This window comes from Scyliorhinus torazame, chromosome 4, assembly GCF_047496885.1.
Source record: "Scyliorhinus torazame isolate Kashiwa2021f chromosome 4, sScyTor2.1, whole genome shotgun sequence".
Lineage (NCBI taxonomy): Eukaryota > Metazoa > Chordata > Chondrichthyes > Carcharhiniformes > Scyliorhinidae > Scyliorhinus > Scyliorhinus torazame.
Genome location: NC_092710.1, coordinates 166951337 through 166967183, shown reverse-complemented (window position 1 = coordinate 166967183; position 15847 = coordinate 166951337). Strand labels below are relative to the sequence as shown.

The window sequence follows — 15847 nt, the reverse complement described above, 5'->3', positions numbered from 1 at the left end:
TAAAGTTCTTGCTCCTTTTGAGGGGCAAGATTCAGCCAGAGAGTGGGCCTGATAATGAGGTACAGCAAACCAGGATGAATATCTGAGAGGGGAAACAGTGGCACTCCTTCGGCTGGACACTGCTTTTTTCCAGTTTGGGGGCAGGAGGAAAGTGGTTGAAGGAAATCAGTCCCATAATAATGTCTTCACCTGGCTTCAGCTTCACACATCCCCATTTTTAAATTCCGCATTTAGAATCCCTACAGTGCAGGAAATGAAATGGCCCATCTAGACTGCACCAACCCTCTGAAAGAGCACCCTACCTAGACCCCACTCCCCTGTAACCCCACCTAACCTTTGGGCACTGAGGGCAATTTCACGTGGCCAATGCACCTAACCTGCACATCTTTGCATTTAATGTTGCTTAACAGTGCCTAATGTACAAGTTTCATCACCAATTGAAGTTGGTGTTAGAAGAAGCAATCTGGAGTACTTTGCACAGGTTGAAAGTAGAAGCTAGGCTACCAGGTACACCCCATTTACTAGATTCCAGTAATTAAGTGTAAACTTATCACTATACCATCAGAGGATTTTATTTGTCCCTCCACTGAACGTTCAGGAATTAAATTATCATTTCACCCATTCCAACATGAAATAGAGGTTACAACTCACCATGAGATTGTTGGTTAAGATCCAATAAATTCATAGTCTATTTCTTCCAGAACAGATATGACATTTGACTGTATAAAAAGCTAACTTTTTCTTGTTGTATTAGCTGGCTAACTTTCAACCACTTGTCATAACAGTAGGGATTTAATACCCAGGGCAAAAATAATAGTGAGGCTTTGCCCTTTGGAGTTGAACATCACATATATATTTTTTAATATCCAAATATCATCCAAACCTAATTTGATCTAAATATTTGTGAATTAACCAGAAATGGCTCAATATGGATCACTTTTGATATTGTGCAGTTTGTCGCTCATCTCTAGCTAAGACATGTGACAGCAATTTGATGACCTCATCACAAAATAACTCTTGAGTAATTTGTGTCTTTTGACTTTGCCCTGGAAAATCTCTGGAGGTGATCGACGCGAGTCCCCTGTCAGCACCATGGACCAAGCTCAGCCCAGACTTGACACCACGGAGGAACTTCAAACAGGTGAGGTGTCTTTAGTTGATCAGGCCCTAATGGGGCCTGAGCCTCCAGCAAATTGTTTACCTTGGGTAGTTCAGGTTGTCAGCCATGTGCAGCAGTGGTAACTGAATGGCAAAGTGGCCATAAATGGCCTACATACATATATTCTCATTAGTTTCCAAGCTACCTTTTAGACCATACAGGCTCGAGAACAGCAGGACTGGAATTGAAAATCTGCTGAAGAATTATTCCTCCCTACATCACCCAACCGCTATCCTGGTTATTCCAGGTACGAAGTTAAGAAGTCCATGCTCAGAGTTTTGCTGTGATAATGAGTTGGCGTTAATAAAATTTAGTTTCTCACCAAATGAACCGTGACTATGTTAATGAGCAATTCAAGCTTTCTGAGATATTTTTGGAAACATGGAGCAGAATCTGCTGTCCTGCTATGAAATTAACCTTCTCGAGTAGGGCACAAAAGTGAAATTATGCTCCAGGCTATCGTTCGGATCTACAGCCTCACAGCATAATATTAATATGTCTAATGTATTGACATACGTGAACTGGGCTGAATTCCGGTTTCCTTTTTGCGAAGTATCACTAGTCCTTTATACAAAGGTTGCTCTTAAATGTGTTAAGAAGGTGATGTAGTACTCCAAAGTCCTTTATTGTAGCTTCTTTACTTAATCATTGCTGATTCTATGATCAACAATCTAAGATCCTCACTCCATTTCTGATCGTGTTTTCTAATCTCCGTATCAGTTGTGACAATCTATTAAAAAGTCCATATAAAAGCAATAGAAACCGCTTCAGTTTTGTTGTTTGATTTTGAACTTCTAAATGACTATTTCGTCATTGCCTACAATAGCATGCCCAGGAGCATTCAGAGTAAGATGTGCTTGAGTTAGAGACCGAGAGCAGGAACAATTATGGTATAAAAGTGTAGGAATATAGGTTGTTTGAAAAAAAAGCAAAACACTTGTATTTTGAGGGTCATTTGGAAACTAAGCCGCAAACAAGCTGAATATGAGGTTAACAATAAAACAAAATGCTGCAGACGCCCTGGCAGGATAAAGACAGTTACAACATAGGGCAGTATTTCATGGAGGCGATGGGATCTTGCCCACTAACGAGAGCTGGTGAGACTCCTGTGTCACCTCCTTTGGGGAAGGCCTGCCGAATTAAGTGCCAATTAGGCAATTAACAAGGCAACAGCGGGCCTTCTCCAGAATCATGGACCTTGGAGGTGGATGTCTCACCCACCAAGAGTTGCTAGTCAATTGGAGGCCAACTGAGGTGGGAGGGAGCGGGGGTTGCAGTAGCGGTTGTTAGTACTATACCCCCTGAGGCTTAGGATCATGGATGAACCCAAGCACAGGTGAGTCAAGGCGGGAGGGTGGTCGCGGGAGAGGAGGCAGTGGGAGTTGGCAACAAGGGCAGCGGGCTGGCTCTCCGTACCCTCCAACAACCCCCTTCCTGTTTCTGCATTTCTCAATCATTGCCTTTGAATGAGGGCATCCTCCGCCCCCAACACACACCCGTTGGAGCCCACAAGCAACTCCAACAGGTTAAGCCGGGCACCCTGAATGGTGAGTCCCATGTGCATCATCATTAGAGATATGTCAACTGCAGTGAAATGAGCCCCCTAAGTGGACATTAATTGTTCGCTTAAGGGCCTCAATTGGCAGTGGTGCAGGAAGGTCATCCAACGGTCTTTCCGCCCTTAATTGGGCTGTCGTGGGACGATGACTGCGTTCCCAACAAACAAATTTATAAAAACGTATGTTTTTGATCCTGTTCTAGTGCTGAATCTGCTTCCCAGCAGCCTCATATGGTGGAAACCCCACAATAGTATCCTCACTTAAGCTACTGGTTCGTAAATAGCAAAATAGCAGTCAGGCCCAATCAGAGCCTGATTAGCAAATTTAAGGAGTGACCACACTGGCTTCTTTGCATGTCCTTGCCACCTTCTCAGAAACGCAGGTTAAAATTGAAGACTTGCAGGACAGAAGCAGGATGTCAAGGAGAAAGTATCCCAACCAATCGTAACTGTGCACACACAGTTTCTGCCAGGTAGACAAGTTTAATTCCCTGACGGACAGTTCAACTGCAGGTAGTTAAAGCCAGAAAGAGGATGAGTTTTGGGTTTGTAAATAGGAACATAGAGTTGAGGGCTAAAATGCTAAAGTTACAAAAATATTGGATAAATCATTGTTAGAACACTATGGGCATGATCTACCGGCTGTGTTACACCCAAAAGATAGCGCGCTGCAGCCTGCAGATGCCGGGAGATCCCTATTCCAGGGTTTATCCGCCTCACCATGCCTCGCGAGATCTAACATGGGGCAGCACGGTAGCACAAGTGGCTAGCACTGTGGCTTCACAGCACCAGGATCCCAGGTTCAATTCCCCGCTGGGTCACTGTTCTCCCCGTGTCTGCGTAGGTTTCCTCCGGGTGCTCCAGTTTCGTCCCACAGTTCAAAAACGTGCAGTTTAGGTGGGTTGGCCATGATAAAATTGCCCTTAGTGACCAAAATGTTTAGGAGGGGTTATTGGGTTATGGGGACAGGGTGGCAGTGAGGGCTTAAGTGGGTCAGTGCAGACACCATGGGCCGAATGGCCTCCTTCTGCAATGTATGTTCTATGTCTCGCAAGATGTTGCGATGTTAATTTGTTGGCGGATCACCTCCAAGCAAATCTGCATATCTGCATATTGGAATGAGACAGCTAGTCCCATTTACACTCCCAAGATCTACCCAAGTAACCCCTTCGCCTTGGAGACCTCGGGTGAGGGCTGTTCAGTCCCAAGGTGCCAAGCTGGCTCTTCCCCCGCGATGGGAATCGGGCCTGGGGTATCTTGTCCGGGGAGGGTGTGGGGGGGTGTTGGGGGGGGGGGGTCATGTGAGGGACCTCCTTATCGGTGAGTTGGAACTTTGGGGGAGTTCGGGTCATATTGGGGGGGGGGGGGGTGTTCAGGAGATTGTGATGCCATTTAATAATTTTAAAATGGCGACCCAATCTCCATCACCCCCCCACTCCCCGTTCCGGCGAGCGGAGTTCCTCTGTGCAGGAAATGGGACTAAGTACGACCTCGTCGGGGGGTTCGCACTGAGGCTCTGAATCTACCTGAATGGGAACAGAGTCCCCTTCGATAATGTGTGGTGTTCCAGCGCTCCGATCGCCGGGAATACCCAGCTAAACTCACTCGTTATGGTACTCTGTCCCATTCGGCTTAGATCATGCCCTATGTATCATATTGGAAATTCCCACCCCAGCGCGACCCTCCTCTCCTCCTTTGTAGAAATGATGTTTAAATCATAGCTCTCACACAGAGTGGATGGCAAGTTTTAAAAAGATGTTTTTGAAGTTTTACATAATAACAAAATAACAAGCAACCAACGAGAACACGAGGGCAAAAAATTGCAAGCAAATGTAAAACAAAAACACATAATTAACTCAACACCATAACTAAACCCTCTCAAAGCTGACAGTGTCTAGATCCTTAAAAAAGGAAATAAATGGCAGCCATATCAGGTAGAACCTCTCCCTCTACCCCCTAATGGTGAATTTGATTTTCTCTAAGTGTGAATGGCATTAAGTCACCCAATCAGGCAAAGGCACTGGGTGGAATGGGAGACCCTCTGGACTATCAGTGAGGCAAAGGCGACAGCATCAGCCTATATCCCAGAGTGAAACGCCGGAGAGCCCGAAACCTGAAATGTGGCTACCAGTGGGCATGGGTTTAAATCCACCCAGATTATCTCCGACATGTGCTAATAAAGGAAACCCAGAAGCTGGCGAGTTTGGGGCAGGACCAAAACAAATGCGTATGGTTAGCTTGGGCAAGCAAAGAGCGACCACATCTGTCCTCAACGTTTAGAAAAAACCCACTCATCCTCACCTTAGTCAACTGCGCCCTGTGTAACACCTTGAACTGAATTAGGCTCAACCGGGCACATGGGGACACAGGGTTGACTCTATAAAGAACCTCCCTCCAAGCCACACTGGTAAGTAGAGGACCCAGCTACATTTCCCATCTATCCTCTCCCTGTTTAGTGGAGAGAGATCCGACGAGAGAATATCGTCATATAGACCCCTTGCCAGGCTGATCCAAAAATAAAGTCCTCTTCAGCAAGGAGGAAGGTGGGGCCAAAGGAAAGGAAGGGAAATCTGTATGAGAGAGTTGACGAACTTGAAAATATAAAAAGGCTAGAATTAGGAAGCTGAAATAAGAGAGGAAACCACAACTGGGTTTGAGGAAGGTCGAGCAGGAGAAAAGGGCAATGGTGCATTAACTGTGGCAAGAAGAGGAGAATTAGTGCAGGAGTGAGCCTCCATTTGTCCCCCAAATAGAATTGTGGTCACTGATCCACAACAGCCCAGCAATAAAATAATAAATTTGGGAGGGCCAAAGCCCCATCTGTCTGTCCATCAGACCAAAAGACATAGGAGTAGAATCCGGCCATTCGGCCCATCAAGTCTGCTCTGCCATTCAATCATGGCTGATATGTTGCTCATCCCCATTCTCCTACATTCTCCCCATAACCCTGATTCCCTTATTGTCTCTTTAGAGTAGAACGCTGCCGATATTGTGATTCCTACCCACCCAAACAAAAGCAAATATCAATTTGTTAACCTTAACAAAGAAGTATTTGGGCAGAACCGGAAAACATTCACTCCTGCCTAAATTTAATTTATAGCCAGAGAAGGAGCTAAAGGTATTAAGTGTTTTCATTATTTCATTAATGGAAGGGGTTGGGTCTATAATATATAAAAGTAGGTCATCTGCATAAAGAGATACTTAATGCTCTACCCCATCCTGACTAATACCCTTCCATTGACTAGAGGCACTCAATGTCATAGAGAACGGCAATTCTGCCAAGGCAACAAAATGGGAGATCAAGGGCAGCCCTATCTCGTGCCCTTATTTAAGGGGAAGTAAAGAAATGAAATGAAAATCGCTTATTGTCGCAAGTAGGCTTCAAATGAAGTTACTGTGAAAAGCCCCTAGTCCCCACATTCCGGCGCTTGTTCGGGGAGGCTGGTACGGGAATTGAACCGTGCTGCTGGCCTGCCTTGGTCTGCTTTAAAAGCCAGCTATTTAGCCCTGTGCTAAACCTGAGTATAGCACGTTTGTGTGAATGCTGGCCGTTGGGGCATTATATAACAAGCGAATCCAAGAGGCAAATTTATGGCCGACTCCAAATATCCCTAGAATCTCAAATAAATATTCCCATTCCACCCTATCAAAAGCTTTTTCAGTGTCAAAAGATACTATCACCTCGGGTTCCAGTGCAGGGAAGGGGGAAAGAATAACATTTAAAAGGCAATGTATATTGGCCGATAATTATCGGCACTTCCTGAAGCCTGTTTCATCCTCCGAAATTATACCTGGGAATTAAGGCTCCAACCGGAGCGTAAACACCTTAGCAAGCAGCTTAACGTCTGCGTTCAACAGCGAGATGGGTCGGTGTGAACCGCATTCAGTCGGATCTTCGTCCTCTTAAGGAGCAGGGAAATTAAGGCTTGAGTGAGAGTTGGAGATAGGGAGCCATTAAAAATATTCAATAACAAGGGTATGAGCTGTTCTGAGAACCTCTTGTAAAATTCGATCGGAAAGCCATCCGGGCCTGGGGCCTTGCCAGACTGCATCAACCCAAGACATTTTAAAGTCTCATCCGGGCATAACGGGGAGTCCAACTCACTGCTCTTCTCCACGTCAACAGTTGGGATGGGCACTGCCCTGAAAGTCATACATGATTGATTTATCTACAGAGGGCTCCGATTTACACAGAAATAAAATTTAAAAGCCGCATTGATTTTGCATGGTGCGAAAACGAGGTTGCCGCCCTGATTAACTATTTGAGGAATCTTGACTGCTTGATGTTTTGAGTTGTTGAGCCAGAAGATGACTGGCCTTCTCCCTATATTCATGAAAAGTAGCCCTGCAGTGCTGTAATTGACGTACAGCCTTGTTAGTGGACTATAGTTCGAACTGGACCTGTAATCTTTTCCTGCTCGCCAATAGCTCTGGAGTAGTATTGAGCGAATATTGGTGATCCAACTCTAGAATGGAATCCACCAGCCTCTGCTGCTCAATCTTTGTTATCCTCAGCATGTATGATCTATAAGAAATAATTTCCTAATGATGACCTTCAGAGCCTCCCACAGTGTGGAGGGGAAGATTGAGTTGAAATTGGTTAATTTTATGTGGTCCTCTATGGAAGTGGACCAACGCTTGCAAAATTTTTTTTTAAATACATTTAGAGTACCCAATTCATTTTTTCCAATTAAGGGGCAAATTAGCGTGGCCAATCCACCTACCCTGCACATCTTTGGGTTGTGGGTGCGAAACCCACGCAAACACTGGGAGAATGTGCAAACTCCACACGGACAGTGACCCAGAGCCGGGATCGAACCTGGGACCTCGGTGCCGTGAGGCAGCAGGGCTAACCCACTGAACCACCGTGCTGCCCACTGCAAAATTTTTATTGCCAGCAAAGTAGTATATAATCTCCAGGGTGGGCATTGGGTGGGACCAGAATCCAGCAACAAATCAACAAAATGTGTGACATGGTCAGATATAAAAGTTGCTGAGTACTCGGCCACCACTACCGAAGGGAGGAGAGCCCTATCATGAAAAACATTTATGTGGGAATATGCATGGTGGACATGTGAAACAAGGAAAAATCCCCATCATTCCTTATGCAAAAAGCACCAGGGATCCACCCTATCTGTGCTTTGATCTTTTTACTTGTGGGATCAAGAGCCAAACAAATGGGGGCCAAGGCCTCTTCAATTGTTCTTTTAAGATCCACCGACCAGTTTTGTCAGTGTTTCTCAAGCTCGTTCGTCAAGATGCTGGTAAGAGCCTCAGTCATTAATGACGTGGTCGGAGAGGAAGAAGCTACCTCCGCCAACTTACTTCCAACTGATCTCTGGGAGGTTTCCGAAACCGTCGACGGATTTCAGCTCAAATATCTCTTGGCTCTGCCTCCCTTGGGCATCTCAGAGAAGGGAACACTCTTCCCTGCTAAATTTCAAGATTCTCTGAAAATTAAAAGATCTTTGGCGCCAGGAAAAAGGCCAAAAAGATAAGCTTTCCAGTGGGAGCCACCTCATACGCATCTTCCCCTCACATTGCGCCACCAATACATATCCCCAATTATGAAAAATTTTAGCCAAATGTGTATGGGAATACTATTTTTTCTGGCTAGATAGGACGGGTTAAACTGGCCAATGAGTGAAATGTGACCCCCAACCTGCACAGGATATTTCACTGACATTTTAAACCAGACTCCTACAATGCAATTGGAAGCTCGATTTAAGATTTATTTCTGCACAGCTAGTTTCTCCTGGGGTTGGGAAACTTGACAGTGAAATTGTGGTGCAAGTTGCTGGCTGCATAAAATTAGTTCCTATTCCAGCGCACCTTGAGGAGAAGGAAATGCAGGAGTGCTTCCCCTCAGCATCTCAAAGAAACCTCCGATCTCCACCATCTTTCTGACAAAGCCCCCTTGCAATCACTGACCACCTTTCCCAGTTGCCGCTGACTGTCCCAAAGGGACAGTTTTGGCCTCCTGCCCCTGATTCTCCCTCCCAGCCAAGCAGTTAACTTGGCCGCATGCTGGGTCTCCGAAACACATCCAAAAAAACAGAATGAGGTTCTGTTGCTAATTGCAACAGGACCTAAGCATTGCTAGCCTCACTGACATCTTCCAACAATCTCTGGGCTTCCTGCACATTTCCCATCTCCCCATAAATATCGGGGCCAAAGGAACATCAATTTAAAATTAACACTAAGAGTGAAGAAGATTAAAGAGATTTTTTTTACATGAGGAATGTTGGTGCATGCCAAATTTTGTGGGTAAGAGTGAGAACATTCAATTTTTTAAAGTGGGGGTAGGATAAGTATTTGAAGCAGAGGAAGGCGTGGTAGAGGGGCTTATTTTTGATTACTTTCCTAGAGCCAGAACAGGCACGATGAGCTGAATTTTAACAGCTAAAACTGAATGAGCTGGGGTCAGGACCAAAGTCAAAATGTTGAAAATCTGAAACCCAACCCTAACACACCTTCAACCTACCCAACATCTAGGTTTTAACAAAGGTGGGACAAGGGATGGACAGCCAATCCACTTCCTGGAGGTGGGTTATCAACTTAAACATTTTAATGAGATTGAACCTATAATTTAACATGCTTTACAGATTTTCCGTTGCACGGCTGGGTTTTCCAGGGGTCAGAGCCTATCTATATCCGTCTGTAAAATCTTTATCTCCTCTTCACTGCCTGCTTTCCCACCTATTTCAGTATTATCCACAAATTGAGTTGTTACACTCTGTCCTTGTTTGCAGAAAATTTCTATGGACAGTTGAGGTCCGATGACTGACCCCTGCGGCACCCCCTTGGTTACAGTTTGCCAGCCAGAGAAGGACCCATTTATCCCGACCCTCTGCTTTCTGTCAGTCAGCCAATCCTCAATCCAATCTAGTACTTTACCCCCAATCCCCTGCGAACTCCCCTTCTCCATCAGTCTTTTGTGCAGCACCTTGTCAATGGAGCACAGATACCTCAAAGGGTTGTGGATCTGGAAGGGGTTACACAGATAGAGAGAGATGAGGCCTTGGAGCGATTTGAAAACAAGGATGAGAACTTTTAAATCAAGATGTTGCTTGATTCGGAACCCCACAGAGGTCAGCGAGCACAAGGGTGATGGGGTCTTGGTGTGGGTTAAGACACGAGCAGCGGAGTTTATAGATAATAATAATGTTTATTGTCACAATGCAGTTACTATGAAAAGCCCCTCGTCGTCACATTCCGGCGTCTGTTCGGGTACACTGAGGGAGAATTCAGAATGTCTAATTCACCTAGCAGCATGTCTTTCGGGACTTGTGGGAGGAAACCGGAGCACCCGGAGGAAACCCATGCAGACATGAGAAGAATGTGCAGACTCTACACAGACAGTGATCCAAGCCGGGAATCAAACCTGGGACCCTGGCGCTGTGAAGCAACAGTGCTACCCACTGTGCAATCATGCAGGATAGAATATGAGAGACCAACCAGGAGTTCTTTGGAATAGTCATTTCTAGAGATAATGAAGGCATGGATGAGGGTTTCAGCAGCCAAAGAGCTAAGATGGAGCAATGTTGGGCAAAGTAATGGAGAATAGAGGTGGTGTCTTAGTGAATGCAGGAATTTGTGGTCGAAAGCTCCTTTCAGGATCAAATGTCACACTAAGTTTGCAAGTAGGCTGGCTTCATCCAGAAAGTTAACAATGCAAGAATGGATTCAGTAGCTAAGGAATGGAATTGGGAGCGAGGACAGAAAACAATGGCTTAATTTTTCTCCGTATTTAAAAGGAGGGAATTTCTGCACATCCAGTATTAGATGTCAGATACGCAGTCGGATAATTTAGCAACAATGGAGGAATTGAGAGAGGAAGTGGTGAGGTAGAGTTGGGTACCGTCAGTATACACGTGAAAATTAGCACTGTACTTTTAATGACATTGCATTGGGAAACATGTAGATAGGAAATAGGAGGGGGCCAGGAACAGTTCCTTCAGGGACACCAGAAGTAACTGTGCAGAAGTAAGAAGAGCCCATTTGTGTAAACTGCAACTTCTAGATTTCACTGTAAGTGGGTTTACTGGAAATTGAGGTGCCGCTGTGTCCCTCAATAGCAACAAACTTCTCAATATTCCCACTAATGGGACCATAAAATCTTAGCCAATATTTGTGGGTCCCAGCGAGTTTACCACTTCCTCTCTGTTCTTCAAATTATTTTTCACATGGTGTTCCTCAGATGCATAGGGAGACTGCATTTTATTTCTTTATTCTCAGAATATGAACGCCATTGCTAATGTTGCCTTTATCCCCAAAGGATATCACCAGATAATGGACTGAGATGAGTATGAAAGTAAAGTAAAAGTAGTTGCGAAACAGATCGGATAAACGATAATGGAAAATTAAGTTTGATCGCATGGGATATTGAAAGGAATGTCGGGCATTGCAATGAGTATATTTGAGGTCCAGGTAAAAAGAAAAAATGATGGGTCCATTCAGTGATACCAAATGTAATAGGTGCACTGGTTGTTGGATTTGTGCATGTTTTTTCTTGGTTCTTGTTATATTCCAGCAAGATAAATTTGGGAATGCTTACAGTATACAGGTTTGAGATTAAAATCCTGAGGTTAGAGAGCATTAGATCTCATCCTGCTGACTGGAGTAGAGTTGGTAAGTTGTTTGTTCTGCATGTGGAGTTCTCCAGATAGACGTCACTTTAAAATTGTGTATTTTTGTTTTGTTTAGAAGTTCTTTTGTAGGTTTCCATCAGATGAAACAGGATTTTGGAGCACATGTTAATATTATTATCATGCCCACTTGGATCCCATCATTGAGCTCCCAATAAGCTATCAGGGTCAGTTTTGTTATAATCCTTACAATGATCTATGACCCATCATCTAACACAGGTCAACCTATACAAATTTGCATTGCAAAGCTACTGAATTTAACTAACTATTCAACACAACTCTACAAGGGATTTTACATGAGGAAGTTAGAATTCTTGATATATATTATACCAGATCTAATGCATAAGAATTTACAGAGACCATTTGGCAACACAGGTGCCTTCTAACTTTAAAGTCATACAATGTCAATTTAAAAAACTTCCCAGGTGTTCCAGTGGAACTGCTAACATGTGACTCAATCCCCATTTTAGAGCTATATCACTCCTGAGACCCTGCTTCAGACGAGAACCTGGGGCGTCATTCTCCGCCGGCGGGAGTCTCCGTTCTGCCGGCACTCGGGGGTTTCCCGACGGCGTGGGGGTGCCCCACAATGGGAAACCCCATTGACCGGCCGGTGTTACGGAGACTCCCGCCGGCCGGTCGGCGCAGAAATGTGGCGGGGCGGGTAGGAGAATTTCGCCCCTGATTCTTGAGTTACATCACCTCTGCATTGTTGCATGCATAAAAATAGCAGTACTACAACAACTGGCGTGATACAAAAGTTTTAAACTGAGTAACAGTGATGAAATCATAGGGCGCGATTTACCAGCCATGTCCCACTGGAATCGGGATGGGACATGGCCGGGATATCGAGGGAGAGGCCTCTTCCGGGATCCCTGGCAGTCGTTACACCTCGTGAGATCTGGTTAAATTGTGCCCATTAATTATTTCCATGTTGCCTGCCAAACCAGATATCTTCAGTAATAAATTAAGCCTTGTTTAGCCCTTGGAACAGATTGCAATTTGTCAAAGATGAGCAATCTTAAAGTTACAACTCATTAAATTATATTATTGTACAGTCACCTGGTGGCCTTCAGTTGAAATGGAAATATAAGTTTAACTCACACAGCATGTTATTTTATTACAATGAAATCCTTTGGAACATGTAAAATGGAAAGAATGGCTGCTGAAACAAACATCAGATGAAGCTAGTGCTGGAATAAATGGATGACCTTCTCAAATATTGCATCGGAGAATTGCAAATTGTTTAACCAAGCTTTTCACAAGAATGTGTTTATGTTTTCAGTATAAGTGTGCATTCGGTAAAGATGAGTCTTGTTTTCTTGCATTTACGGCTGAAGAATCAAACTTCAATTTAATCAGTCTATACATTAGCTTTCTCACATAGTATATCCTGCTGGAAGAATAACTCAAATGTCATCTATTTTCACAAAATAAACTTAGAAACTTCAAGTTCCCTAATATGCCATTATGTGTAAATGCAGCAGGTCAGTTGATGTATTTCTACAGTTATGTCAGAGTGCTTTCAACAATATACTTGTGCAACCTTTTTTAACTTGAAGTTAAAATACCAGCTGGTATGTCTGTTTATCAATTTAACTTTATGAAATTATATGAAATACCTTGACACGTAGCACCAATGCAAGAGGAAGATGAAAATATGGAGCGATCAAAACAGTACTAATATAAATGTATAGAAGTTGTAAATTTGTGGACCACAAACCTGAGATTTGTGTTGTCAGCAAGAGGCCATTTACTTTGCATGGAGCTGGCAGGAGAGCACCATTGTGGGCACATCTCCAGTATCTGCTTGAGTTAGAGTGCCTAGCGCCTCTGGGAGGGCAGGGTTACATTGTGCAGCCACCACCCCCATAGACTCCATGAAACCTGTCCTGGACCCCCTATATGCAAATACCAATCCCCATAAGAAAAATGTCCCAGCTTTTTGAGGTCTGGACTACTTGGTGGGCCTGCTACTGCCCATTATATTATGCTCCTGCCCATTACATTAATATATCTCAGTACTGTAGCTGCCCAGGCCCCAATTGTGCTAGAAAAGCAAGAGCTCCCAGTTCAGAGAGTTCTATACCCAAGAAGGCCCATTGATGTCATTTGCATTAAGGAGAGGCAAGAGGATCCACCCCTTAAGAAGTTGTCCTGAAATGTCAGGGAACTAATGAGATCTACTGGAGTCACAGTGGGACTCGGGTGGACTCCCCAAGGAAATTCAAGGCCTCAGCATTTAGAATAAATGTGATTTAAATTCTTGCCATACTTGTATTTTTTACAGTGCCTGCATTGCTGTGCTTTCATTCCAAGACATTTCTGACAGCTTTTTAATGATTTCAGCAACCTTCTTTTATTAACCGCCTTTGCTGAGATACGTTTATTGGTTTTCCATTTAAATTCTGTACTTGCTACTCTTGTCCACTCAATGTGATCCCCTGACTGATAACGTAAGTCTGCAATTAAATTCACAATCACATGCTGCCAAAACGAGGAATGCTGTTTTGTAAACAATTTCCGGAGGAGTTAGGAGTCTGTGTATTTGAGTTCTGGGATTGAAAATTCCATAATATCAGTGACCTTGTTGGTGGAGACAATGACACGATAATGACAGTCCAGGTCACTGCTGGAAAATAACCTAAATATTCTGTATGAATTTTTTTTTTAACAGTTTTTGGAGAAGATACGCAGTGTTGAAGCACTGTTCAACAACCATTGGATCACAGTGTCTGTCATTGATCCTGAACAAGTGTTATTTTTGTGCTGAAAATGATAGCAAATTAAAGTACTTTTGTCAAATGGAATAGGAGGTTTTTTCTTTTAAATGCTGCTTTGCACGACTTTCATCAAAGGGACTCTTTAACCACAAACCTGGTGGGGGGTGGGGGGGGGAAGCGACAAAATCCCACCACTGTGTCATTTTTCCAGCGGGGGGTAAGTTGGCAGATCAGCCATCCACCAGGAACCCATTTGACCCGCTGAAGTGGGGCAAACTGAGCGCAACTTCCCTCCTCTATCAGCATTCTGCCTGTGTGAAGAGACCATCCAATGAAACAAGACAGCCTCCCAGCCCTCCTTTTTGTGCACTCCATGGCCCATGGAGGGAGCCCCATCGGCAATGGCTATCCCTGAGGCAAAGGCGCTGCCAGTACTTAAGGAAATCCCCTGCCTTTCTAACCCTGACATTTCCCCAACCCAACATTTACCCCATCTCAAGGAGCTCTACTTGCAGCTGCATCCTCAACACTGGCAATCGCTTGTGGTGGAGCTGCAGAGCTGCCAGTCCTCTGATTGAGCAGGCATATCATGAGAGGGATTTGCGGAAGCGGGGGGAGCAAAATTCTTAATTAAGTGGCACTGTGCTGTTGAAGGTGTTCAATTGGCCGGTGGCATTATGCCTCCCTGAGTACGGTCTCTGGCCAATGCATGGTGACCTCATGCTTTCAATCCAGGCAGTCCCAGTAAAATTCAACCCTTTGACTCTGAAAAATAATGGTGAGATTTTCTGGCCACCCCATGGCGTATTTCCCAGTGGCCCGCATTTGGCTGGCGACAGGATCTTCTGGTCCCACCGATGTCAATGTGATTTCCCATTGAAAAGGGGAGGTGGTGGCATGGTGGTATTGTCGCTGGACTAGTAATCCAGAAACCCAGGTTAATGATCTGGGGACCCAGGTTCAAATCCCACCACGGCAGGTGATGGAATTTAAACTCAACAAAATATCTGGAATTAAAAGTCTAAAGATGACCAGGAAAACATTGTCGATTGTCGTAAAAACCCATCTGGTTCACTAACGTCCTTTACAGAAGGAAATCTGCCGTCCTTCCCTGATCTGGCCACATGTGACTCCTGACCCACAGCAATGTGGTTGACTCTTAACTACCCCCTCAAGGGCAATTAGGGATGGCCAATAAATGCAGGCCCAGCCTGCGACGCCCACCTCCCATTAACAAATTATTTTTTAAAAAATCCAGGCCACCGGGAAACCCACAGAGGGGCGCACTGTCAGTGTGAACAGCCGGAAGATCTCGCCATTATCTATCATTTTCTACATATTGTCTGTGCAACACAACTTTAGGTAATACCTTTCCCTTTCTACTCTTGAGGTCATCAACGGATTGGTATGATGTCCGAAATCTTTGAGAAAATTACTTATCGGTCAATCGTATTACTTATGTAAATTCATTTTGAATATTTGTGGTATGGGCTATAGCTGTTTTGGATCATGCCACATGATTATCTAGACACTGGTTGTAAAATGACACTAAAAGCTTTTTTAAAATTTGGAACAAGGAAAACACACCGAGAAGTGCCACATGACTTTTTACATTTCATGCAAACTGCGCAGTATTTTCTGGTGTGAATCGTGACATGGTGAAGCAGATTGTAATGTTGCATTCTAATTTGTATAAATTCAATTGGACAGTTTTGCCAGCAACTCATTTACAATCATGATGTATCTTTACATTTACCCT

The 15847-nt window shown here is 44.3% G+C and overlaps 1 protein-coding gene across 5 annotated transcripts in view; it reads left to right on the top strand.

The window, feature by feature from the left end:
• LOC140410584 (kelch-like protein 29) overlaps window positions 1-15847 on the top strand; it is a 598914-nt gene that overhangs the window by 387944 nt on the left and 195123 nt on the right. For 4 of the 5 annotated variants that reach the window (XM_072498865.1, XM_072498864.1, XM_072498863.1 and 1 more), the window contains one exon: window positions 1064-1141. The exons of the other annotated variant lie outside the window; for it this stretch is intronic. In XM_072498865.1, the coding sequence (XP_072354966.1) occupies window positions 1064-1141 (78 nt within the window). The remainder of the gene's footprint in view (window positions 1-1063; window positions 1142-15847) is intronic. 5 annotated transcript variants of the gene reach the window in all.